At 43.5% G+C, this 27,380-nt stretch overlaps 1 protein-coding gene across 4 annotated transcripts in view; it reads left to right on the forward strand.

Annotated features, from left to right (window-relative positions):
• TAOK3 (TAO kinase 3) overlaps window positions 1-27,380 on the forward strand; it is a 99,738-nt gene that overhangs the window by 64,938 nt on the left and 7,420 nt on the right. For 3 of the 4 annotated variants that reach the window (XM_026075026.1, XM_026075024.1, XM_026075025.1), the window contains 5 exons: window positions 3,901-4,068; window positions 7,042-7,248; window positions 16,914-17,048; window positions 25,674-25,910; window positions 26,490-26,618. In XM_026075026.1, coding sequence (XP_025930811.1) covers window positions 3,901-4,068; window positions 7,042-7,248; window positions 16,914-17,048; window positions 25,674-25,910; window positions 26,490-26,618 — 876 coding nt within the window. The remainder of the gene's footprint in view (window positions 1-3,900; window positions 4,069-7,041; window positions 7,249-16,913; window positions 17,049-25,673; window positions 25,911-26,489; window positions 26,619-27,380) is intronic. The other variant, XM_026075027.1, reaches the window with a different exon arrangement.

Raw genomic sequence — 27,380 nt, forward strand, 5'->3', positions numbered from 1 at the left:
GATTTAATGAGTTTTCCTAGAGACTTGCTATTGCCTCTGCACCTCTGCAGAGCCAGTAGTACTTTGAGAATTATACTCCGCAGGATCAGAGGATTGAGCTCTTAAGAAAGATTTACAGGTAGTGGCTGATTATTTCAAGAAACATGGGAGGTAGAGATGAAGAGAGACTGGATGACCTCGGTCGTCCCCTGGCCAGAGCAGGGTTGTTGTGGGGCACTCTGAACTGTCCTGTTTTCTCTTTTTTTGACACTTTGGCAGGTGAAGTTGAGGAAGGTTATCTCTACCGGTTTCCTCCAGTAATGCTTATGTCAACACCTTTAATTCTTCCAGTGTTTATACCTTTCAAATATGTATCTTCCCTGATCTTTCTGCCTGATCTTAGTTCAGCTCTTTGGTTTTGCTCTGTTTTTGTAAATCATTCCTTTGGGCCTTTCTGATCTTTTTTTTTTTCCCCTTTAAAGTTCCTCTGGCTGGACAGGTGTTTCTGGGACTAGTGTGTGTATTGCAAAGTGCCACTCCAGGCCTGGTGACGTGGGAGCCGGGAAGGGCTGGGTCTGCTCTGCAGGGTTATGGTCGTGGGGTTTGGAGGCTTTGTTCTTCTGGCTGCTGTCTTGTTCAGAAGTCTTGACAAATTTACTGACTGGTGCCACCTGTAGATCTCTATTAATAATCATTACTAACCAGACATACTCTGCATCTGTTTTTAGCATTTATTTCCAATCATTACATTTTTTTTCCAAATTTCCCTCTAGTCATGCAGTGTTGGTTTTTAATCTGCATTTTTGATCTCCATTTTCCAATTATTTCTTTGTCCTAGATGGGTTTTGAGCAATTGCTCTTGATTCTAGTATGTTTGCTTTTTTCTGCATTCATGCGTCAAGCTTCAAACTCTAAGTTACAAGGAGCACTGAAGGGATAAGTCTAGGTTAACTTTTGCCCATAATCCAGTTGCCACCTTTTTAATGTTACCTGTTTTTTATAGCCCTTCATTAGTTTCTACACTCAGTCCAATCAATTAGCTGTTGCTTTGGAAATAACCGTGTCCTTTTGGAAAGTGCCTTGTGCAAGTTCATAATTGCTCTGAGCAACGAGGAGGGGCAGCCGTGCTGGCAGGGATGCGTCCCCAGTTCATCAAAGTTGTTTGTCAGTGAATCGTAAATCAGAGTTTCAGTTTCTCAAGTCACCTGGCTGCAGTTTACCTGAGGAGTAGAGGAGCTGTGTTTGCACCTCCCAGGGCTCTGTCGTTGGGAAATTCAGGAGCAGCATTCCTTTAGGAGGTAGCGGTGTGTGAAATCCTGTCCAGCCCCTTTTCCATCAGGCTTTTTTTTTTTTCCCTTCCCTCTCTTAAGTATTTCCTTTCTTTAAAATTGATTAGTGGCCCTGCTATTCCTCTGGTTGCCGTACATAGCTGCTGGTGAGAATTGCCTGGCATGCTGCTGTTCCACACCAGGTAAACAGGACTCCGTTTTTCCTTAAATATTTGAGCAGAGGAATTGCTAGCTCCATAGGGTGTTTTGCTTAATGTCCACAGTAGGTTAGATCGCTGCTCTGTGCCTACCTGACAGCCTTTTGATGCTGATTTCTGTTCTAAGGCTACCATTCAGCCTTTGTTTTATGGCTTCTCTTGTTGCTCTTTCAGCTCAGTAAAATGCGTTCTCATGGATGTTTCTCAGTATCTTGGTTCTCGAAGTGAGAAATCGAAACCGTACACTCCGTACTGAATAGTTAGCTTTGCGCTCACTTGTGTCTTTGCTTTGAGCCTGGACCATACAGGATATTTAACCCTAATGCCTTTACTTTCCAGGTAAAGGCTGATGAACGAGCTTGTTTTTACTCTCTCTCCGGCGCCCGATGTATTTTTTTTTCCCTGTGATACACTTGTGCTGTGGCACATAACCAGCGTTTTGTTCTCTGGTTCTGCTCGCAGCACCCTGACAATCCTTTGACCAGCTAATAGGTTTATGTTGTGGGTTGCCGAATGATTCATTCATGTGGATTGGCAGTCTTTCTGCTCTCCAGGAACAGCGTACGTTCATTGAAGGATATGATTTCATGAGTACCTTAGGTTGGAGGCTGCATAAACAATCGGAGCCGAGATGTCACTCGTAGCTTATGTATATTCAGCCTTTTTATCTGGTTTTTGACTCTYGGAGCGGTACCCCAGATGTTCCCTCCTGCAGCGGTTCTCCCTAAAGCTCGACAGATTATAAGATTCATGTCCAGATTTTTGCCTTTTGAGCTTTTTGTGCTTACGTACAGTAAACGGGGGGAGAGTGAATTTTTTGGTGGCCACATTTTCTTAAAGGGAACTGAATTTTATATGAGGTGCTTGAGAATGAATTCGGTTTTGACTCACTGTCCCAGATGAAAATAGTCAAATGACTGTAGTGATGTTGAAAAAGCAGTTGAAATTAAGGGAGAAAAAAGCAAAAGTGACAATACCTATCTCACTAATATTTACACTTTTAAAATGGAAAGCAATTGTAAAATTTGTTTTAGACACTTCCTGTTTTTCTCAGTTTGCATGACATTCCCAGGAGACTTGGCTTCTGTTGCTCACTATTCCAGCCAACCTGCTGCTTGACCTTGGACAAGTGTCTTCTGCCTTTCCAGTCTGCTTTTTTTCTTTCTTAAAATTTTAAAAAAGCATACAGATTATGTCCTTTCAGCTGTTGTTTCTTACCGAGTTGCACAGTACCGAGCAGAGTGGTGGCTGTATCTCATATATGGAATCTAGACAATTAGATAATGTAAATAAGCAGTCAGAATTGTATTCTTACTATGCAGGAGCCTTTTGAGTCTTCATTTTTGTGCATCTGCCTTATAGTTTCCTTGGGGTTGCATTCTGATATTTGAATAATGCTTAAGTATAAAGCATATAGCTTTTTCCAGTGAAATGAGTATTTGTGCTGTTAAGGATGTGCATAAACAAGTGGACACTGGACCTTTAGAATGGGTTTAAGTCAGGTTCATTGTTTCAAATGCATTACTGCTTTCTAAAAATTACCTACAATGAGATGAAAATGGTTGCCTTATTTCTACTCATAAATAAGCTACTTTTTTATATATATATATATATATATTTAAAATATATATTTTAACTCTGACTATAAATGTTTTGAGTTTATATAAATCTTGAAGTCTTCTTACTGTTTTTATTCATGGATCTGGATAGATAGATGAAGGATAAATCTTTGCATGTGGCTTTGGCAGGCAGTCTTGGGTAATCGGGATTGATTCCCCTCTGCCTTCTATGCATTTTGGTCATTTTTAAGTCCTGCGGGTTTGTAAGGTTAAAAGTGACACTGTCCTCAAGCGAATGAGCTCGGGAAGGAAGGAAACAGCTGTTACCTGGAGAGCCCAGAAAACCGGAGAGGCACGCTTACGGGCATCACGAAAACCAGACCCTGCTCCAAACCGTCTCGGCTCGGACGGATGAGTGAATCGGGGAGCTGGGGGTAAAGAGCTTGCAAAGGAGCAGCCGGGTCTCCCACCTCCCCTGCCGCTCGCCAGCCTCTCCTGCAGCTTGTGTGCCCATGCGTGTGCGTCAGCACGCAAACCCACCCTAGTTTCAGGCAGCAAAATGATCTCGCCTCGTTTTGCCGTATGCTACCTTTGATTGTGTTCTGTGCGTGAGCAGATTTTGTGACATTTGGAATAAAATGTTTTGCAGCCTGTGCTTTGCACCTCATAGGGTGTAGTGCGGTCAGTTTGCTTGTTTGACGTAGTTAAGAGTGTGGTAAGTGTAATCAGAGCTGAATGTGTTTGGCATCTTTCATACCAGGTATTACTAATTATTGAATATGAACAGTAATTTCAGGTATCTCTTAAAGGTCTCATTTTTTATCAAACATACTAATGTCATGTGTGAAACCATGTGTTTTATTCCCTTCAAATAAGCATGATTTCGTTCGCCGAGATCGACCACCAAGGGTACTAATAGACCTCATACAAAGGACAAAAGATGCAGTACGTGAACTGGATAACCTTCAGTACCGGAAAATGAAGAAAATCCTTTTCCAGGAGACAAGGAATGGCCCACTGACAGAGTCTCAAGAAGAAGAGGAGGTACTGTTATTTTCTTATTCCATTTGCACTGTTCTAAATAATTTTAGCACAAATAAGATGTTTTTGTCCTTAATGGGGCAGAATAAGTGCAGCCTAGGTGTGGGTGCAGTTGAGATTGCTGGAATATCATCTGGATCGGCAGAGACAGGGTAGCATAACGAGTGACAGCAACCGTCACTTGGAGTGTGAGATGTGCATGTATTGGCAACTTAAAAACTTTCCTTTTGTTTTTTTCCAAATGGTGGCCCTTCTTCTGAGAGCTATAGGGAAGAAACTCATTTGGAGGGAGACTCTGTGTGAGGGAGGGTCTATTGACTGTCCAAGCTCTTCAGTCTCATAAGCACAATCAAGACCACTTGATAAATGTTTTTTCGATTATTATAACTATCATATAAAGTAACTGGCCTATCAATTGCTGAAAAGCAAATCACCAAAGTAATAAGACTTATTTTTAAAACTTCTATAATATTAAAGAGGAAAAAAAGAACAGATTAAAGACAAAGTTCTGCTTCAATTTAAATCTTGTAATAAACAACCCACTTAATCAGTGTATGATAATTGGCACTGACTGTGGCTTAGAGAAGGAAACCAGTCATTTTTCAATTGATGAGATTAGATGGAAATTAATGTCATTTGGTGCAGGCACATTGGATAAATAAATCGATGACTGGTTCTCAATGAAAAAACCTCTCAGGCAAACTGATGTTTGTATTCCTTTTCTTGCTGCAGTATGGCAAGGAAATATGCAGAGAGGCATGCGAGTTCAGCTCATATTTGGAAATTTGATGTTGAGGCCTGTGTGTGTCCAATGTTCTTTTAAGGGTGGACTAGAGCTTTGGGTTAAGGAATGGGCGAGCTTGGGTGTCAGGCGGGAGAACAGAGAGAGGAGACTGGCACTTAGCGCTGCCCTCCGCTTTGAAGATTAAATGCACAAAAGCAGCAAGAACAGCAACCACTGCAGTTAAAGCTCCAGAAGTGTCTGTTCTAACCCTCTAGGTAGTTTTCTTCTAAACTTTAGTTGTATATATGGGGGAGGAACAGGGGTGGCTTCTGAGTTTTACACTGAAATTTTCAAGCTTTGTCAGCCTGTGTGTGACAAACTGTTAGGAGAATACCAGGACAGGAGAGGGTGAGGGAATGCTCTCCCCATGTGACTGTTCAGCAGATCTGAGCTTAACAGCCTYGCTGGGGTAGGTATGGCAGTAGTTGATACTGAGAAGTATCTTTTTCTGTTGCCCTTCTCCCCACCCCTCAAAAAGGGGGGGAAAAAGAGATTCCATCTCTGCGAATTAACACTCTAATGAAGCTCACACCCTGCATGTGCACAGCATGCTCTGCACTGGGTTTTATCACTCGAGCCTGTGTGCCACAAAAGGCGGCTGGATTGCTCATGTGTGTGTCTCTAACTTGGCAGTGAAGGGAAAACGTAGCATTTGCTTCAGTTACTACTTACCTGGTTAGCAGAAGCTGGTCAACTGTAAATGCCCCAAGCCAGTTCCTTTTTATACCTTAGAAAAGTCTAAGAGGTGGAAAAGGGGCATTATGAATCTTTAACACTCAAAATACTGCTTATTTGCTTTCCTCAAAGCTGATGCAAGAAAGTTAAGGTCATCTGTAAAGTATGCAAGTCAGGAAGTCAATGTGAAGGTTGCATATGCCATCTCATCTCTGTCCTTTGCATATACATTCATTAATTACATAGCCATTCATCTCAGATGCTTCATTATGTTATTTCTTCTGCAACTTTATATAAGCATCCTGGAAATCTTTTCTTTCTCATGTACCTATGTTGTCAATCAAATAGTATTCTTTTGCATTCTACATTTTAAAAGTGCCCTTACACAGGCTCTGAATAATCTGTTAATTGCTTTCCAAAAAAATAAATCACATAATCAAGTACAAATCTGTCAAGTTTCTTTCTTTCAGTTTTCAGCAAAAGTAGTATCCTTTTAATTGATTTGTAATGTAATTCTCCCCAAGCTCTCTTTGAACGCCAGGGCAAACTGGGTGCAGGAGCAAGCCTTTCATTTTGGCGAAGCAAGGCTGTTTTGGACCAGGAACTGAAGGGTGCTCCAGAGCTCTCGGTCCTCACTGCGATCTCTTTGCAAGCATCTTCAATTCCATTAGTTTATTACAAAGGACTTCATGAATTCTTTAAATCAGTTCAGTTTAAGCTCATACTGTGGGATTACTGAACTGATATAAGTATGCAAGCAAGATAAAACTGAGATGCTGCCTTCTGATATTTGTATGTAGAAGAAAAAAAATTTCCAATATGAGGAATATTTATCTCGGTATGTCCAAGTGGATTACAACAATTTTAATTACTATAATAACACAGGCTCTTTTGAGTCAGCTGTTTAAAGGTGAATGAAGATTACATAAGAATTTATCTTAATTGACAATGCAAGGTTAAGGGTTTTGGGGGTTTTTTTTTAGCTTGACAGAATATAATGACTGGGACATACACGGTTAAAATGCTTGGGACATGGAAGTTTAAAACTCCTACACCTGTTAAGCACCATGAGAGCATTATCAAATCATAAACAGTTTGGACCAGTCTTACATCTCTTCTGATTTGCAACACTGTTGTAGCATACTCTGACTCGGAGCATGTTTTTAATACAGAGCTAGAGGAAAGACTGCTCCTTTCTCAGTTGTGACACTCACCAGCAATCCAGTATTGCTGGATGTCTCCTATTCAAGCCATAGCCATGCCCAGACTTACTGGTATGAGAAAAAACAGGCTTGGAGCCTGAAGTATTAGGGTTGCAGGGGAAGAGGTGAAAACCAACTGCCCCACATGGAATATTTCGTAACCCAGCTGGCCTCAAGAACTGTAGATGCCAGAATAAAGAGCAAAGAACCTTTAACTCTGCAGAGCCGCCATTAAAAGAAACTTTGGGCACTGCAGCCACACGTTGGGCAGTTCATCTCCTGCAGTGTTTGTAACTGATGCCCCTTGTTTTATAGGACAGTGAGCATGGATCAAACCTGAGTAGGAAGATGGACAGTCTGGGCAGCAACCATTCCATCCCGAGCATGTCTGTGAGCACAGGCAGTCAGAGCAGCAGTGTGAGCAGCATGCAGGAGGTCCTGGATGAGAGCAGCCCTGAACTGGTCATGATGCATAGTGACGAGAGCACAATTAATTCCACTTCCTCCGTTGTCCATAAGAAGGTATGTTCTCTGGTGCTCTCCATAGCTTCCTGCAGTCCCTGCTATTGCTCACGTTGGCTCAGCTGTGTAGGGCCCAACAAACTGTGCCAAGTGGTCTTGTGCTGAGTCGTCTGCTTGAGAACAGGAGATGGGGCCAGGCTTGCCGGAATCAAGTTCTGTGTTTTTCTTTAACAGCTCAACTGCACTTAGAAAATCTCTGAAAATAATAAAAAAGAGGGTGTTAATGCAAGGCAGCACTGTCAGTGTCTAGGCAGGGTGCACAGACTTGCTGCATGCCTCCTTACCCAGCCCTGCATGTGCGCTTCATCTCTGCTTGTAACGCCAGTCCTTGTTTCCTTGCGAATGATTGTACTGTGCTGTGCGATATGGTCAGAAGTGGTCACAGCAGCTAAGCTAACCATTTACCAGCCACAGTGTATGATTAAAATCTGCTTGCTCTTGGATTTCCCTCATGAGAAGTGGAAGTGTACAGAACTCTGGAGCCTTCCCACAAGGTATGTTTTGAGTCACGTGCCACTCGATGCGTTTCTGCTCTCTTGCTGCATCTTGTGAACTGTCTGTTGCCTTTTTGTTTTGTTAGTGCTAGATATTGAGCTAATGTTGTTTAGCTATAAGTCAGCATCTAATCTGAGATTGTTTTAATAGAATAACTTTGGCTTGGCATTAGCCGTGACGTTTGCTAGTGGGCAGTAAAATGTAGGTTATGTTTTTGTGTTTGGAAAGAGCTTCAAAATGTATATACACTCTCTGCCAGCGGAGCTAAAACATTACAGCAGCAATAGAAGTATGAATTTCTCAGTTGTAGGCTTACAGCAAAGCCTGGTTTTAACTAACTATTTGTAAGCAAGTTTTTTTCTCTGAAATACAGTATTTGCGTAATTGAATATTGCAACATTTACAGAAGGGAACTCTGAAGAGAAATTCTGTCTTCAGCAAGATTGCCGTACGTATTTAAAGGTATTAACAGATAAGTTGCATAGGTTTTAGGGGTTTACATCTTTCTCCAGTACATTTGCAATACCACCTTGAGAGACCTTTCTGAAAAAACATGCCAGTCCAAGGAACCCTCTTGAATGAATAACTGCTCCACTGATTTTATGTACGGTCTGATTATAGTTACAGCTTTCTCATTTTGTGTAGGCTTGAGAAATTTGTGTTAATTTTAATTTCTCATTGTTAAGTAGTCATATTTATGTATGCATTAAAATACAAGTTTGAGGGATTGATTTACACAATAGTCATACATTACAATATTACTGACTCATCAGTGTCATTACAGTCGATGGGGAAAAAAAATGAGCCATTTCCATCAGACATAAATTGCATTTGTGAAGGAAGTAATGTTCCTGCTCGTTTTAAGAATAACATTTCACTTTATAGTGATTGCATGGCACTTCTAAAGTACAAACGTGGAAGACTTCTGAGGTTATGAATTCAGTCCTCTTAGACTTCTGCATAACTGTTTCTTTCTTTTAGATGAAGACATTCAGTTAAGATGGATGCCTAATTCAGTTAGGCTCCTTTTTAAAAAAAAATTCCATAACTCATGGTTTATGTATAGTGTCATGTTTAAGTTATGAACAGAAGTAAATGTTATCTGTCTCCACTTACTGGTATTTACAGGCAGGGAACGTATACCTGCACAAACATGATTGCACACTGTACATAAAACACTCCCACTCTGCAGAAAGCATGAGCATGGCACCACATAGAAGTTTTTCTTGTTTTGTAGGAATAGGGATCTCTTGCACGCTCAACAGCACCTGACGTATTGTAGAAACTCACCTGTAGATCACTAAAAGTAGGTGTTTCTAGGGTCATTTTGGAAGTACAAAACCCAGGTCTGCAATGATGGCCTTTACAGAGCAGTTAACAGGCTGAGATTACTGCTCCTTGTAGCAGAGCAGGTATCTTCTCAATTGGTAAGTGTTACCTCCTGGTGTACGGACACATAAAGTGAATTTAGAATATGTGTAGTAGTACATAATATCTGTCTGAAAATATACTGTTTTAATTTATTTTTTATCCTCTATTACTTTGAGGAAAGCAATTTTAAATGAAAAATTGCTTCCTGTGTATATTATATATGTATTGACATAGGTGAAAAGACTAAAGTTGGAATTAGACATTTCAGGGAGGTTATCTATTTATCTATACACATTCCATTCTATTCTCAGGGTAATATAAAGTTCCTTATTCTGAAAAAATTTCACTTTGTGTTTGCTTTAGCTGTATTTCTATGATTTGTAATTAAAGCGATCCATGCAACTTCTTTTCCTTCTAACAGGTGAGAAGTAGGGAATGCTGAATCCAGCAACTGCAAACAAAACGAAAGAATCTAGGGTCCACGTTTAAATTAAGCTTTTGTTTTGCATTTAATCCCTTTTTAAAGGCTAAAAAGAAAATCCTGATGAACATAATTAGCCAGCTGTCTCCACTATGTGGACATAGGTTCATACACTAGATTGCTTTGGCAAGGGTCAAATCAAAGCGTTGTGCAACATTATGGTATTCCATAAATGGCTTAATATTCACTCTGGTACATCTGGAGGCAAAATTGCCCAGCCTGTTTTTAAAGGCTCAAAGCTCTAAATGTCACAGGCCTTTGGGTGTTGATCACGGCCCTAGAATGTCATATGCAGTGGTAAAAGTTGAGGGTGACAAGTCTGCGGTCACGTGGACGCTACAGCTCCCAGGCGCCGGTGCTTCAGAGGGCTGCTTGGTCTGAAGAGCCAGGTCGGGTGGCACCGCAGCTGCGGCAGCCACTCGGTGTAAATTAGGAGCAGGCTCTCGGCACGTCATCTGCACAGACCTYGAGTGGGAGAAGCTTTGAGCATCCCTGCAGGCATCAAACATCTTTACTGTGACTAACTATGCTGAATCAGAGGCGAAGCATAAGGAACAGGCTGGTATAGTACAAGCATTTGTAAACAACAGGTTTTTTAACGGCTGCTAGATGGCTTAAGGTGCAGGAGTGCTTTGTGGTCCCAGAGCGAGTGAAACGGCCTGCTTCTGACCTGGTGCCTTTTCACTGGGTTTACTAATTCTTGGTAGCTGAGGTGCTTGGGATTTGCCTGATTCATAAGAGCACACATGAAAAGAGGGAGCATCCTCGCTCCTTGCACAACACACAACCCTTGGTGCAGCAGTAAAGCTCCATGTTTCTAGGCTTGTGCTTTGGGCAAAGGTGACTCCCACTCATCAGAGGAAAACCTGTGCACTAGAGAAAAAATCGCGAGACGAGAGGGGAGAAGAAAGTAAAAAACCCTCCAATTGAGTGTGTAGCTTTTTATGTAACTTAGTTTTTATAGCTGTGTCCTAATCTCCTGGAAGAAAAAAATAGTGCTACGGTCTACTATGGAGGCAGCAACTCCTGCACCCTCCCTTCCTGGGATTTTATTCCTCTTCTGAATCAAAGACCGTTTCCTCAAGAGGATCCTGTAACTGCAAGCAGGTTCTTCACAGGAAATTCAGATGTCTCAGGCCCGTTTCGATGAGCGATCCTGCGAGGAACTTCTGCCTTCTCCTTTGCAGGTTGCAGGCTGGCTACCTCCCTCATGTAGTGCAAGAGCTCCGGTTTTCTAGCCTCTCTTTTGAAGACAGTTACATAACTGTACTTCCCTATCCAAGGATCACGTTACATATGGATATATATTCTCTTGGCCGGCTCCCTCGGGGAGCTAATTCAGTTGTTCATTCAGCGTTCAGGTTAAGAACTGAAGAGTAAATGACAGCTCTGCTGCAAACCCAATTGTAGCTGGAGCAAAAAAAAATAAGCAAAATGGGGGGGAGGGGCGGAGAACTGTTGAACTCCAAGTACACTGTATGCTTCAAAGCCACATAGCCCAGAAATTAAAAACACGTAGGCATCAGTTTTAAGATTAAAGTGAGGATGAAGATTTGGGCTCTTTGAGGATGTAGGTGTCCAGATTTTGTGGTATTCTAGACATTAGAAACGTATGGTCTTGTACAGGTTTGTCGGGATTTCTGAGCAATGCAAGTGAAGACTGACATTTAAGGACTGCACCCTTAAGCAATAGTGCAGTCACCAGTTCATACGCAGAAATAAATGGTATTGCCATAGGAAGCGTGCAGTGCTGAAAGCCGGTGTAGTAAAGACCTTGGGGAGTTCACCTGTATCCTGGGTGCCACGTTTACCATAAGACATAGTGGTCTTTGGCYGTAATTCTTCACAGCTGAAAGCACAGACAAACGGCACTTGAGATACTCTGTTTCAGCATTAATTTAAGAGAAAGATATGCTAATATTTACCAAATTCTTATTCGATCGCATATCACGTGTACTTTCCCCTTTCAGGTGATGCATTATAGGTGGTTTATTGTCACCTGCTCTGTTCAGCTGATGGTGCATGTTAGTTGGTATGCGGTTGGCTTCCGAAGAATATTATTCTGTTGTCCTATATAGATATGCCAAATGGCAGGACTTGGAATGCTTCCTTGTGATATTGTTTTATTGTCATAAAACTTTATAATAGCAAAATGGCTGTTCTGTTTTAATCTAAATAAAAAGCCAATATGCTATTGTCTTGTTCGGCTGCAATACAGAGCTGTTGCAGTTAAATTTACTTCAACCTTAAAATCATTAGTACTTACAAAGATGAAACTCTAGCAATAAAAAAAAAAAAAAGTCAGAGAAATCCTAAGATTAGATTTTAGTTTATAACAAAAGACGTGAAAGGAGAATGTTCTTAGTTGAGCATCAGAAATTCTGCCCAATGTTTGTAATAGAAGCATACTTCTGTAATAACTTTGCAACTTGAGAGACTTTCCAAATGCATTAAATCAAATAAATCCTTGCACGCTGCCTTTCACTGCTGTGATTAATATGCAGCATCCTGGCTGATTTCTGTGGATGGAGAGTTCTCTGGCATGCAGGTTGTACACGAGCGGTTGAGGCAAAGCTGAGGGTGTTTTTTTTATGATTCATATTTGGAAAAGATTTTACTTTTAGATGAGGTGTAAAGGATATTTAGGTAATGAGTGAGAGAACTGTTTTGGCTTGTGTGTGCAGGCAGTGATGCAAGTTTGTAATGACCTCTTGCCTTAGCAGGCTAGTGGCATAAAGCTTTTTCTGGAAAGACTTCTCTTGATGCTTAAGCCTCTCTGCAGATTATTGAGGCATTTAGTGCAATGTCTTAAAATGAATGATGGCACATTATTATCTTCTTTCTTTAAATTCTTAGAAGTTAGGAATGTGCTGTAGTATTACACACTGCTCTGCAGTTCCCTTAAGGTCCTTGCTACGGTTGGCTCAGAAATTCCCTTTCTGATTTGTTTAGAAGATTGGTCCTTTTCAGCTAGTGAATCCTCTGGTGTAAATGGTGTTGGTCAGGGTGAAGGTACGTGTTTGGTGCGTATCACTAAAGATGCAGCATACAGGTGAATATTCCTTTCAAGGTGAAAGCCTGAATGTTTCAGCTTTAGGATAATCCAGGTTGATTCCAGTTTGCTGTTCTGTGTACGGTAGTTCCTAAATGAGCTGCTGAAAACATGGGGACTCCTCCCTCTGTTTCTGTKTTTTGTTAATTCTTTGCACTTTTGTTTGCTGTGTCAGTGAAAAAGTTTCAGCCACGTGACAATGTTATATACTGAAAAAATGTAAATATCAAATGCAGTTTATAGATCTGGCTGCCCAGTTTTGCTGTCACTAAATTTTGAGGCAAAATTCTTGTTGACTTTCTGTAGGGAAAAAAATCAAGTTCTATCTACATGCTGAGTTGTTTTCTCTTTACTTCTATAGCTTGTTCATTCCGATTGTCTTCTAAGTGGCCTTTTAGTCATGTGGGAAGTTTTGCTGCAGAAATGTGTTCTGGTTTGGGTTTTTCCCCCCTAGTGTTTCTTGGAGTGAGTTACTACTGTCTTTAAAAACAGAACAAAAAATGACCTGATCAGTGTAATTACGAGGTGTTATCAGGAAGGAGTCTATCTGAGTGTCTTGAGCATAACGTGAAAATACGGTCAGCAGTATGGTGTTAATATTACTCTTAAGTACCCATGGCTACAGTGTTAAGCAGATATTCCTGAAATGTTGTGCTGGTGTTGGAGCCAGGGGCTTGTAAAGCCTGTTTTTCCAATGAGGAGGAGGAAAAGATGGTGGTGTGTCGTAGGACCAGAATGGGACACAGAAAGGGGTTTTAGGTTACTTACTAATCCACAATATATGGAGTCATCCTGTCTTTTCTTTGTATGTTTGTTTTTGAGACTTGCTTTTAAGTTACTTGAAGTTGCACCAACTCTCTAATGTGGTAATGCCGTTGAAGATGTTTGAGAGTTTTCATCCTGGCAAAGGTGACCTGTGGTTTCAAAACCGATGCCCAGCCAGATACCTCCATATTTTTTTTTATTTTTTTGTGATCAACATGAAAATTGGTTGTCTCAGTGGTAAAGTAACTTACCTGGTCGGATAATTCTCTGTGTCAAGTGCTGTTATTTCTGGTAGCCTGGCAGGTTTCGTGGAAAAAATGTGTTGCCTTTTAAGATTGCACAGGCGTGTTTGAGACTTAATAGTGGTTGCCTGTCTGTCCATAGCCCAGATCCCAGATCAAGGGGAGCTGAGGACAATCTCTGAGCTTTTTGTCCACTCGAAATGGGTGAAAAGCTTGTCTTCATCCTTTAGTTTGCTTAGTTGCAAAGGAATTTTCCCACACCTCACCCAGCTCAATTTGAAAATACAGAAAGCAGTTAGTTTGCTTTCTTGATGGGCAGYTGGATTCCGCTGTGGGCTTCTTGTGCACCACAAAGTAACTGGAAGCTCCATAAAACAGCATCAGGATGCCATTTTACCCTCTAAGAATTCACCTTCTATGTAGCACAAAATAACCCACAAATTAATTTTTCCATGTCAGAAATAATCACAATTTGAACTTGTTATTTTAGGTAATGTTTTGAGGCCTTTCTGAAAAATCTAAAAGGTCATTGAAAAAGTCTCCCCCCTGTGATTTGCTGCTTTTTTAATATTTTGCATTCACCCTGCCATACTAATGTAATGGAGTGAGAGAAGATGGTTGAGAGATTAGGGTCTGCTAGGRTACCAGAAGACCTTAGAAACCTTGTTCATTTACATGTGCTGCTGCAGACTTTGTGTATGACCTTGGGTAACATTTGGCCTGTCCCCACCTTAATTTCATATCAACAGTAGAGGGATAGTAGCTCCTGTGTACTTTTGTTCCTCTTCAGCRCTCCGTAGTTGAGATGGGATAGTCTTGTGTTGGTCTTCACCACAGGACACTTTATTCAGCTTTAATTTGTACACGAATTGCTCCAGTTTCAGTCTGTAACCAAGGAGGACCCTTCTGCAGTTGCAGGACCCCTTTGCCTCGCTCCAGCTCACTTCATGCCAGTGCATTCGCATGAGGCTGTTTGCCCGAGCCCCAGAGAGCCACTAGTTAGCCATCCGTATCATCTGCAGAGCTTATCGTTGGAGAGCAAGCGGTGCAGGGGGCAGCTCCTAATGCCACCCCTTGCCTGGCTGAGCTTATCGTTGGAGAGCAAGCGGTGCAGGGCAGCTCCTAATGCCACCCCTTGCCTGGCTGAGCTTATCGTTGGAGAGCAAGCGGTGCAGGGCAGCTCCTAATGCCACCCCTTGCCTGGCTGGAGACTCCAGAACATACCTGTAGAAATTCCCAGCCAAAAGGTGCTGGTAACAGCCAGGCCACCTGCCTTGGGTTATGGGCAATATACCCTGATGGTGTTCCCCAGAGTCCTCATGATGCCTACTCAATAGGCCAGGATGCTGCAAAACCACAGAAATCATGGGGTTGATATTCTTCCAGTGAGCCCCTAAGAGTCTAATTAATCTCCTACCATTGAAATTTGAGTGTTTAATCAAGACTACTTTGGTTTGCCTATTACAGAGCCTAATATTTACCTTTCTCGGTGGGCCAGTCCGAGAGCCCTGCCTGTCACGTGAATATGGCTAGTTGAAAATCGAAGATCCAGTAATTGCCCTTCCGTAACCCTGTCTTTCCCCATTAATAGCAAGAAAAAGTCCAACATGACGATGACAGAAATATAAAATGAAAGTGTAACTTTTTATTACACTCTCTGTAGACCTACTACTTCTATGGAAGTAGTGTCTTCTATGGAAGACACCTTTTTAATTATTTTAGCACGTTCTGTCTCCCTCAGAGAGCTACCGAGGAGCCCTCGTAGGCTTGGCTCTTYGGCAGCCTTGGCCGATCCTTCCTCCCTGCAAAGGTGAGTGTGGAGTATGGTGGCCCAAAACAAGGGATATGAGGAAAAAATACCTGGTTTAAAGCACTTGAAATCAAGATACGATTCAGTTCTTTATATCAGCACTTCTGTAGCAGGGKTTTTTTTGTTATTTTTGTGGGATTTTTTGTAAATCATTTAGAAAATCATATTGAAAGCAGTAGGACTTGTGTGGGACCAGGCTAGGAGGAGCAGATAACAGCAGCGGATAGTGGAGAGGGGAAGGTGCGTCTGCAGCATGGCAAAAGGGCATCGGCACCGCAGCGGTGCCGTGGTGGAAATGCTCCCGTGTCCCAGCCGCTTTYTTATCGCTGGGCTGCCCGACCTCGCCAGGGTCTGGCCAGGCACGGTGGGGTGGCCGAGACGCCAGCCCTGGAGAGGCAGCGAGTCGCGGCCCGCGGGCCAGCCGCCCCGTGCAGTGTTGGCAGTGTTGGCATCTTTATTCGCCTTTTGGCGTGGGCCTCTGGTCGTATTCAGCCGCAGCTCGGGGGCGCGCTGGCTTCTGGCGGCCGCCGCTCCGGCCATTTCAACTGACATGTTCTTGGTGGCCCTGGTGGTTAGGGTATGCCCGTCCCGTGCGGTCCGAGGGCGCTCCGTCCCGCCGGGAAGCGCGGGTGTGCCGCGTTAGAGATGCGCCGCCGCTCCCGGGGAAGCCTTTGGCAGCCGGCGAGGGAGCGATCGTGCAGGAAACCATTTGTGGCTGAAAACCTGTGAGCTGTTGCTTTAAAGGAGAGGGGGAGAGGAGGGGGAAAAGGAAAAAAAAAAAAAACCTTTGTGGGCTGTGGAGAGAAAGTGCTAGAACGGTGCCCGATCATGACTGGAAAGCAGGATCCCTGAGTGGTCACTGAGGCTTTCCGGCACGAGACGGGGACGCTGCTCCCCGGCAGCCCGCGATGCTCGGCGCCGACATGCTCGTCCTCCGCGGCAGATAGCAGCCAGGCAGCAGAGCAAGCCGAGCGAGGGCCGCACCGTCCGCGAAGGGAATGAGGCAAAATGTTGCTGCTGTGTTAAAAGGGAACGGCATCGGCTTTGCTAGACATGGAAATCGCCTTTCCGAAGGGATTGCTGGGCTGCGGTGCTCTACCCCGACCTTTCTGAGGAGCCTGACTGCTCTGCGTCGCTTTATGCTTCGGAGCCTTTTTTTTTGCACATATGTAATACTGGAGGTTTAAAAAAAAAAAAAAAAAAAAAAAAAAAAGGCAAGCCCTGCCAGGGATCGAGAAGGCATCCCGCTAGCGATCAGCTGACGCTCCGAACCGACGGCTGCAATGTGTTGCTTATTCATTTTGTACCGTGGGAGCTGCAGGGGCTAGCTGAGAGCTGAACTATGCATTTCAAACAGCGCCGCTTGTGCAGAAAGAGGGGCGAGAGAGAGGCAGCCGGCCAGGAAAGAGCACAGCTGGACTTTCTCCTTGTTTTTATCCATTTCTGCAGGATCATGTATTTATAAGGGATGAGGTGGGCCACAGGGATCGCAGGCCTGAGGTGCGGCCTACCCAGTCAGTGCAGAATCAGGCCCTCCACTACCGGAACCGCGAGCGCTTTGCCACAATCAAATCAGCGTCTTTGGTAAGCAGCCACCCCCTCCCCGCTGTCTGTCTGTCTGTCTGCCTGCCTCCCTGCCTTCCTGGGAAAGGGTCAAGGATTTCTCCCCCCCCCCCAATTTTATCGTTGGCATAGCAACTAGATATTGCACCGAAAGATGTTTTAGCTGTGTGAAATGTAAAATATTGAATGCATTTGATATCTGTATGTTCACCTCGGGTGTATTTCCAGTGTATGTCAAATAACCCACGTTTGGGGGTAAAGTTAATGCCATCTCAGGTTTTTTTTAATATATTTTATTTCCTCCCTTCTTTTCTCCTCTTTTGTTAAGGCTGTCAGTGTTACCAAATGTGTTTTATCTGCATGTGCATAAAACGTCTCGGTGTGGATGTGTGAAATATGTTCCCGTGCTACGGAAATGCAGATGCTCCTTGAAACAATAAGGCTGCCGTTTGCAGGATGAGCTGCTGCCTATTTTTCATTCATTCATTCATTCGTTCGCTTAGTGCAAGCAGCTGCTCCCCGCTGTATTTTGCAAACCGAGCCCGAGGCGGCGGCGCCGGGGTCCGCCGGCCGCGGCCGGGGGCTTACAAAGGCGAGGGGGATGGGTGGCACCCAGCCGGATTTGTACTATTGCAAATGTGATTGCTGGAGATGCCTTTGTAGTAGCGAAAGGGGTGTGTGCCGGAAGAGTTGGCCACCGCGCCGCCTCCCCCCTCGTGCGTGCCCCGGCTGGCGGCGGCGGCCACCTTCGGAGGGGCGCGCCGACGGGGACGGAGGCGAAGACCCACCTCTGAACCGAAAATACGTGAAATGGGAAATAATTCCAGCCCGGCGGTGTTAGAGGTCACGTGGGCAGGCAGCGATCCAAAGTAGCCGCTGCTTGGCGGTGGCGTTTGCTGGCTGTAATGACATCATCGCGGCCCGGCCCGACATCACGGCGGCGCGGCCGCCCCCTCCGTGCCGCCCCGGCCACCGGGCCCCGCGCGAGCCGGGAGGGACGGCGGTGCCCGTCGCCCGCGTCCCTCTGCGAGGCTGTCGCCGCTGCCGTTAGCGTTAAAATGCCGCTGGGGCGTGGGGACCGCTCACCCGGCGCTTCGTGGGCTGAGGTTGGGGACAGAGCGTCTGAGCTCCCTTTGCTCGCAGGTGAACTCCTGGATCGCCGTAGCCTGGTCGCTCCCCGGGCCGGTGCCCCCTGTTCCCCCTTCCTTCCCTCCTCCTGCCTCATTTAAAGCGTGACCTAGAAACATGTGCAGTAGAGGACTTCATGCAGCTCACCTGGCACAGCAGGGACCTCTGCCTTCCCGGAGACCCTCTGCCTCACGGCATTTTCTCGTGTGTGTGTATGCGGTACAGTGCCAACGCTGTTGCCTGCACTGAACAAATAAAAGTAGGATGATATTTTTCTGGTTAAGTTGGTTGGTGGGAGAAATGATAAATGACTCGAGCATCATAATCTAAACATATATATAATTTGATTGATATGTATCTGTGAGTGTATATGTTGTACAGAGTTGTATTTTTTTACTCCCTGTGGAAAGCTACTGCATCTTCTGTCCTGCCTTCAGCAGCAGAGTCCAAAACTCCCATCTTCCTCTGAATATGTCATCACCGAGCTATCTGAGTGGCTTGAAGTTATCTCATGGTGAGGCCCCCTTGTGAGCTGATAAAAGATGTTGGTATGAGGATATGGACTGTGAGGTCTTCCCAGACCTCTAAACTCTGGAGAAGACAGCTGATGTCCCAAGGTCACTCCTAAATCCCATGGCAGTGTCCTGTGGGCTGGGACTGTGCCTACATTACTTCCTTGGTCACTTGGATTTGCTGAATCTCTGCTTTAGTGAGCAAATGACTATAAAGATGAAATTAATACTAGGTGAGGAAGAAATCAGGCTTTCTGGAGAACTTCTCTCCTTCAGTTTTTTTGTGAAACGTGCTCTGATATGAAGCATGTCTGGGCTCGTGCTGGGAAGGCTCAGAGTTCACGCTAGTGCAGCAGTACGTGTGCAGCACCATATATTTTTGGAAAGTGAGAATTCCCACATTTTGGCTCACTATATTAGCCAGCAGGCCTGCCTTTTGGGAAGCATGCAGTAGTATGTGTCAGGTGAAAGCTTTGTTGTCCCCATCATACACATACATTTCCCCTTTCCAGTACAGGGAGAACCTCCCCAAAACACCACTGTGGTATTACAGGAGGTGTTACTGTGTGCTTGGGTTTTAAGATGAGAGGGTTCATTTCACTGTTTATAACAGAAATATTTTATTTCATGTCTGCTAATTTTGTGATGGGCTTTCCCCATAGTAATCTTTCATTCACTTCTGCATATGCCAAAATGAAAATTTAGAAATTCTAACTTGAAAATTATTCCCTGCAACATGAAAAATGCTGCTCTGTGTGCTTGCTTGTGAAGTGCTGGTGTGGCTACCAGCACGCTTTTTTCATCGCTCTGCATTTGATTGCCTCTCGGTTACCGGATGATGTCACTGGGTAGTAGTACTGAATGCTGTTCCTGTTTTGGCCAAGGGAGAACCTCGATCGTGCCTGCCCCCTTGTCCCCTGCTGAAGCATCTGTGGGGAAGGAAAGGTTATGCAGTCGATACAGGGGGATATGGCCTAGGCGTGGCTGAAATCTATAGTGCCAAACCAGCAATTCAGATTTCAGTGGATCTTTATTTATCTCTCCATGTTAGCTTACGCTCTCTCTTTCAAGCAGCATCTTAAGAGTCCTTTGTGAACGGATGCTCAAGGTCCCATGGTGTTAAAGAACAAGCAAGCCAACATGGTTTGATAGTTCCCTATGTCCCTTCTGCTGACCATGGGTTGGTTTCTCAGCAGCTGGGTACTGCTTTCCAGGCACAGAAAGGTTATGCAGCGGAGAGAGTCATGTGGCCTGTATTGCAGAGAATCCGGAGTCTCAGAAAATGGGAGTTCTGACACCAAATTCAGTAAATGGAATGCTATTTGGGTGTAAACCTCTGTGGGTGAGATTTGCTGAACCCCCCACAAAGTGAAGGAAGGGCAACATCTCAGAGTAAAAGCACTGAGCTCTGGGGGCAGCAGGCTGTGCACAGGGCTTCATAGCTGTCCCTGCTGGCTCAGTTCAGGGACCGGGTCTGATCCTGAGCCCTCAAGTCCTCGTTGTTCAGTCTTAGGTCAGGATTTTGCAGACTGATGAAAGACTGGTATTTCTAAAAGGATGCTCTCAACTTGAAGTCTGGTCTCTTCCCCAAAACAAGCTCACAGTTTCAGGTAGTGTAGGGCTCACAGGCAGAAGAACTGCATTAGACAACTCTACGCTCAAGCTGTCCTGGTGATTTTAAATACGATTCTTCTGCCCTGTTGGTCTGCCAAAGCACCATGTGAATAATAAGGAAACAGGACAGACTTTCAGATTAAATGCCTGCCTCATGAGTAGTATTTTGGCTACCCACAAAAGGAAATAGGCTGTGAATACAGCTTTCTGGTCTTTCAGTGACACTTTGATATTACTAGTAACAGTTTAAGAAATATATATATAYATTTGGGCAATATTGGGGTTAAGAAAGCTGAAGGAAGACTCTTGTTTTCTGAAACAAGTGCTTACCTTTGGTCATAATTCAAGCAACAGCTTTAACAGTCATTCTTTCCTGAACCACCTTCCTCTTTGGTCATTGAATAGACTTTTTTTTTTTTTTTTTGCATGGCACTTGTGGCACAAATAACCATCACTTACAGTAGTGCTACTGCGAAAGTACTTGTTGTAATGAAATTTACTATCTGCAAAGAAGATCAAATGCCTGCTCCATTTCCATATTATTTTGCAGATTACCAGTGGTCCACAAATTGAAAGTTAAAACTAGAAGCTTAAGCCTTGAAGCTGAGAAAGCTGCATTTTAAAAGAAAGCTAGAGGTTCTGCACCCTGGAAAGACTATACCTATCAACATTTTTCCTGTGAAAGGGGCTTTTTAAACAAGTGTAAAGGATCTGAGTGTCTGGCTCTTTTTCACGCCTGACCCCTTAAGACTCAACAGCTTCATACACTTTCTTGATGGCTGCTTTTACAGTTTTCAAGTGAAATGATGCAATATTTAAAACTTGAGACACAGAACAGGTAGCATGGATTCCATTGAAGGCCTTGACTTTCTGTTTGAAGTCCAGATGCCAGCAGAAGAATAGTGTGATCTCACCCTGGATCTGTGAACACCAGCTGTCTGGGTACATGCGAGCAATCTTCTGTGGATGTGGTCATTAAAATAACATCAGACCAGCCTGACTCCAAAACTTGGTACATTTACATGATGGCTGTTCCCCTGCACCCTCTTCTGCTGAAGCAATGGCATTTTATTCCCCATGGTGGATTTTGTCTTGAGACTTACCTGGCTGCTGCCTATATAGATCTTCGCTCTAAAAATACTGAATTTGTTCTTTCTTGTCTCAAAATTCTTTTGTTGTTTTGAGAGGCTGCTGGCATTTAATGTCTTGCTCAATACTCTACCTCTGTCCGGCAAAGAGGAGCTCAGTATTTCATTTGGTCATTGAGAGGTGAGAGTAACTGTCCTTTAGGAGAGGGTTTGGTATATCTTGGATAAGCCATGTAGAAGGAGGAAGTCTAAAGAACTGCCAGTACTAGAGGAGAAGTTGGGAGGCCAACTTCCTTCTGTTAAGCAAAAATCTTGGAGGGGAAAAAAGAGTAAGCTTGGATTTTTAGATGACAAGTGAACTGCCTGTGAGAGCAGGTTGGAAAAGGCATCTGTCTGTCTCAGTTCTGTGTATGCCAAAGATACAGAGAGATAAGAAACTGAGAAAATGTCATACCTTAACGAAAGCTGTTCTGTTTTATACAGATTTTTGATTCTGTTGATGACCTGATTGATTATTACAGGCTTCGAATAGAGCTTCAAGAAACTGCAGTATTTCTGTTTTAAAGGATCCTGACATTTTCTGGACAACATTTTACAGTGAGCAATTCAGTTGTCATCTTTTTCCCCTCGTAATCTAAGGGATTATGTTTGCGAAGTACTTTGTAAAGTTCAAAGTGTCTTTGTCTAAGAACCTCAGAAAGGTGATGACTGCAGCTCTTTCAAATTTTCTTTTTACAATGGTCACTAAAGCTGTTCAGCCATTATGGGCTTCATCTCTATAACCATAATCATTCATTCATTTAAATGTATTGACATGGGTACTCTGAAGTAGTTTTCTGTTACTAATCTAGTCATACTTGGTAACTACTTCAAGTTCATTCATTTTTCTCCATGCCCTGCCTGAAATCCCCATTTTGGAGAGTTTCCTCAAAACCAGTGTTCTGAACAGTAGTGGTCTTCATTAGTTCTTTAGCACCAGCATGTTGAATGCAGACATTTAAATCCACAAAAGGCCCACAAAGCCTGCTGTTCTTCTCTTTAGTCTTCAGGAATGAAATGCTCCTTTTTTTCCTTCTGACTTCTTCATGTGTCCTTATCTTCTGCAGTGACTGGGAGTCTTCATCAGTAAGTGTTATAATTAGTAATTTTGTCCTATTGTTGGGGATAAATATCCCCAGACCTAACATGACATCTTTCAAAGATGGGATTTTTGTCATGACAGAGGCAAGCTGAGCAGAATTAGAAACAAGGAGCATAGAAGCAAGAGGAAAAACAAGGATAAAAGATTAAATGATTTTTGCTGTAAATAAAACAAGTACACGTTCTAATTCGTGTTAGAGGCTAGAGCAATGGGGAGACTGATGAAGTTGCTAGTGGATTTTTAGATCTTTCTTATGTTCTTGCTGTTTGCTTTGTTCTGCCAACTTCTTGAAACCAAATGTGCCTTGCAGAATGGTCCACTGATGGAAAAAAAAAGTGAGGCCTCAAAAATCATGCATCCAAGAAGATCCTATACTGCTTCGTTGCTGCTTCTCTATCTCCATATCTTTAGGAGTCTCTGACCAAGTCTGTTCTCTAGAAGTCCTGTATTTTTTAATGTAGTAAGCACTATATGGCTGAAACCTTTGGTTTTTTTGATGGTCTTACCTGACATCTGTCTTTTATAATCAGCTTGGATGACTTCTTAGAGAAACTATCGTTACCTGGAAGCTTCTCTCATGTATCTTATTCTCACTGAACTTGATTTGCAGGTTCCTACATATGCTTACCAACTTCTGTGAAGTGTGACCATCGCTGTTATACTTCAGAAAGCTTTTTAAGCTACAGCAAAATGCACTGCTAATGCTAATGCTACCTTTTTCTGTAGTCATTCCTACAATCTCATGTGTTCCTCATATCTGACTTAGGGGTGTTTCATTACCCAGCTTCAAGCATTCGGAGGCTGCCATGTTACACCTGTTGCTGAGGTGTAAGTATATATTTAATCCATTTAACTTCAAAATAACATTCCGAAATTCCTTGGACAAGAAGGATGTGGCTTGTGCATCATCACCTACCTAGTACTTGGTGTTTGACTTCACTACTGTGGCTTCAACTCCACCATCATCGCTTCCTGGTAATGGAGTCTGAGCTAGCAATATAGTTGGGCCCAGTTTGTTGTTTTCTCTGCAGTCAGATGGTTCATTTTCGAGGGGCAGGGGGACACRGAGGCTGTCCACTTCTGGAGCTAGGTCCTTTCATGCATGTTTCTGTTCTGGGACTCTGGCTATAATTTTTTTTATGTTGTTGGTAACTATTTATTGTAAGTTGTTCTTAATCCATTTCAAGGTGAAGGCTGTTTAAGGCTCTTCTAACCTCTTCTTCATACCCCTCTTCAGTGTTTGGTAGTTGTTTTGGCTAAGGCAGGTAGCAGCATGCTGTCTGCCTTGGATGACACACCAGTTGCGGTGATAAACTTGCTCATTGATTTTTGGGGGACTCCAATTTGATCACTTCTTCTCATCAGTTGTGAGCCCTGAAATACGAGCTGCCAGCAAGTGGGCTCCATGTGCTGCTCTGTAGTAAAGCAGCTACTTTTTTCACTGTTAAACTCGAGCCTTCACAGGTCACTAGGTGCATCCCATCCTAAATCTAAACTTGCTTTGAAGATCTCTGAAAAATGGCCTTTGAATGACAGCAATACTGTAGTGGGAGCCAATTCTTTCTCTTGGCTGCCTATGGAGAAATTCATCTGGAAGGCCAGGATCTTGCAAACTGCAGGAAGCAGCAGCTATTTTGTGCAAGAAGGCCTATTGGTTCATGAAGCTTCACTAATCCCCCCTAAAAGGCTGAGCTGTTTGCTTCGTATGTGTTAAGTGTGAAAGTAAAGGTCCCTTCTTGGAGCTGTGGTCTCCAATTCTGTATACATGCGTGCAGAGGGCTGCAGCTCTTTGGTTCCCAGGACTATCGTATAAGAGATGAGCAGACCCTTATATGTGAAGTTCCTGGGACTGTATTCTTAAAAAAGATGATTTCAAATTTGGATACTTTACTTCTTTTGAAATGGAAGCATTACCATTTGCATTTTCCTCTTAAAATTCTTGGCATGTCTGCACAGGGTTTTTTTTCCTCCTTTCCCATGCATGCACTCAGAGCATGGAAATCCATGTGAAACTTGTGAATTTGTTTCAGCTGAGCGGGGTTTATAATCTGCTTCGACCATATGATCAATCTTGTTAAGAGTGCTCAGTTCCAGAGCACTGTTCCCTTCCTAGAAAACTCTTGATCCYGTAGGCGAGAGCACTTCTTACGCAACACAAAGTGCCTAACCTCTCTTTTGCTAGCGTAAAAGCTCCTGCGTGTCTCTGCACCGGTCTTGGGAACCTGTTCATTGCAAGATTTGCAAGGCTGTCGAACATAAATGGGAACAAGACTTCAGCATCCAGAAAAGTAAAGCTGAGTAGCAATCTCTGACTGTTGTTCAGGAGCAGCCATCTAGAGAAGTGAAAGGCTGTTGTAATCAATATGGGGAAGAAAAGCAGGAAAAACTTTGCACTGGAAACCAAGTGCAATGCATGTGTGAAACGTAAGTTTAGCTAGGTGTAGGGTCTCCAGTGTGATTGTAGTAAAAGGCCAGAGTGAGGCAGAGCTGATATGAAATTTTGCAGTTTAGTAATGAAAATGGATTAAGTGGTTTGTTCTTATTTCTCATGAACTAGATTAAAGACTGGGGAAGTACTTCAGGAGAATGTGTGTAGATTGATGAAGACATGGGATCAGTCTGCCATCTCTTGAATTTTAACAAGAAATTTCGAAGGAGGCAGGTCTGAGCAGGAAATAGGTATTGAGGGACTGAATTGGAACTGTGGTGACTTGGTAAGGAAGGATGTATGGATTCGCGTTTTCTTTTCTTAAAATGGATGCTGTTTGCTAAGTCCATGTAATCCTCAGGATTTGCATCCTGTGTCTGAAGAARGTTGTACAGCAGCCACCTTTGCGGATCTTTCCTTGAGTGGTTAGTAACCTGCTGCTTCCTTTGTTCATAACATGACTTTTTCTGCTGTTATGTGAAAATGTACATAAAATCCTCAGAAAAATGGGGGGCAAAAATCAGATCTGGCTGTCTGTGCCAGAAGAGAGAAACTTCATGGTGTGGTTTATGATACTAAGCAATAGCGCTGCCTGAAAGCTTGGAACAGCATTCCCTGGAAGTTGATTGCTAAGAGTACAGCAGAGCATGGTCTGCTTTACAGGTAAGCAGTTAATAAGGAGAAAGCCTGTCTGTGAAGGACACATAGCAGTGCTTTCCGTTTTCCTGACATCAGGTTACAAGACAGATCCATGAGCATGAGCAGGAGAACGAGTTGCGGGAACAGATGTCAGGATATAAGCGGATGCGGCGCCAGCACCAGAAGCAGCTGATCGCCCTGGAAAACAAGTTGAAGGCCGAGATGGACGAGCACCGCCTCAAGCTGCAGAAGGAGGTGGAGACGCATGCCAACAACTCGTCCATCGAGCTGGAGAAGCTGGCCAAGAAGCAAGTGGCTGTGATGGAGAAAGAGGTGAGTACGGGTATAGGCTCCCTGGAGGTGTGCCAGAAGATTGAGAGGGAGAGCTGTGTACCAGGTCTCTGGGAAAAGGCTGTGGATGTACCACTTAAAACCCATTGGTCTACCTTCTAGAGGATGGGTACTCCATTGGCATCGACCGGTAACATAGCTAGTGGCAGTTGGCCAAAAGAGACTGACAAACTTCATGCAGACCTTGGTTGCTGAGGCACATTAGCTAGGCCGTATGACAAAGTTTGCAGTGCTGTAACCATTCCTTCTGCGTTATTCAGTCTTTCTAAAAATCCCCATGTTAATCCATATGTTAAATTAGTGTTTTTTCCACCCTCAAGGGTTATTTTGCTGGAGAGATAGGAAGCATGAGGAAATTCATACATGTTTGTGGGCATTATGGTTTATTTTTTGTGTTTGTGTGTTTGCAAGTAGCTTTCAGTCAGCTGAATACTTACGGCTTTGTCTAGCACGGGATGAGAGAATGGTAGACTGAAAATGCACAACTGAAGATTGATTTTTATGATGGATTTGGTACCTGCTCCCTCACCTTTTTTCTCTCTCCCTCTCTGTGCCTTGCAGGCAAAGGCAGCTGCAGCAGATGAAAAGAAATTCCAGCAACAGATTTTGGCTCAGCAAAAGAAAGACCTGGCGACCTTTTTAGAAAGTCAGAAGAAACAATACAAGCTTTGCAAGGAAAAGATTAAAGAGGCAAGAAACTATCATTTTCAGGGCTGAAGGGGTGTGGAATGAGCACAAACTAGACTTTCCTTTTGATAAACCTGGGCCAGCCCAGGGTTTTAAGGGATACTGTCATACTTGGAAGCAAATTTAGATTCCTGGCAACTAAACTTTCAGGCATTGGGATCATCTGGCAACATTTCTAGAATAATCTATGAGGGTGCTAGAGAGGCCTGCATGGTTCTCTGTAGAGCAGGATCTTTGAAACCATGGGTGATGAGGTGAAATGGGAATTCATAGAGAATTCTTTTCCCCCTTTCCTTACCTGTTTTTCCCCTTAAGCCTTAAGGAACCACAGCAGCCATCTATATGTCACTTTACTAAAAGCCTTGTGATCACTTACACAAAYCAGAATAAAGAAATGAGTAACATGTACTATATAGCTAATCCATTGCAAATTGCATTGCTTAAGGACACTGTCCCCAGCAGACCTCCAAAATCATTTGCTGTTAAGCATGTAGAGGAGAGAAAAAGGATAGCAAGGAGCCCTGTTAGGTTTGTGATTCAGCAGAGAATTGGGCTTGCATTTAAGTCCCATTGGAATAAAGGAACCTGGAATCCAAGCTGGAATGCTTTGTAAAACGGACGCAGAGCTGGGAAGGGAGCCGAGGCTTTTGACCCCTTCTCTTTCCTGGGCCACCAGAGCCTCCCCTTCAGTGGTGTTTAATGTCTTCTCTTCACGGTACTGTTTAGTCTTTGAGATGGTTCTGTTTTTCCTTCCACTTCTTTTTC

Source organism: Apteryx rowi, unplaced genomic scaffold, assembly GCF_003343035.1.
Source record: "Apteryx rowi isolate R43461 unplaced genomic scaffold, aptRow1 scaffold_40, whole genome shotgun sequence".
NCBI classification, from domain to species: Eukaryota; Metazoa; Chordata; class Aves; order Apterygiformes; family Apterygidae; genus Apteryx; species Apteryx rowi.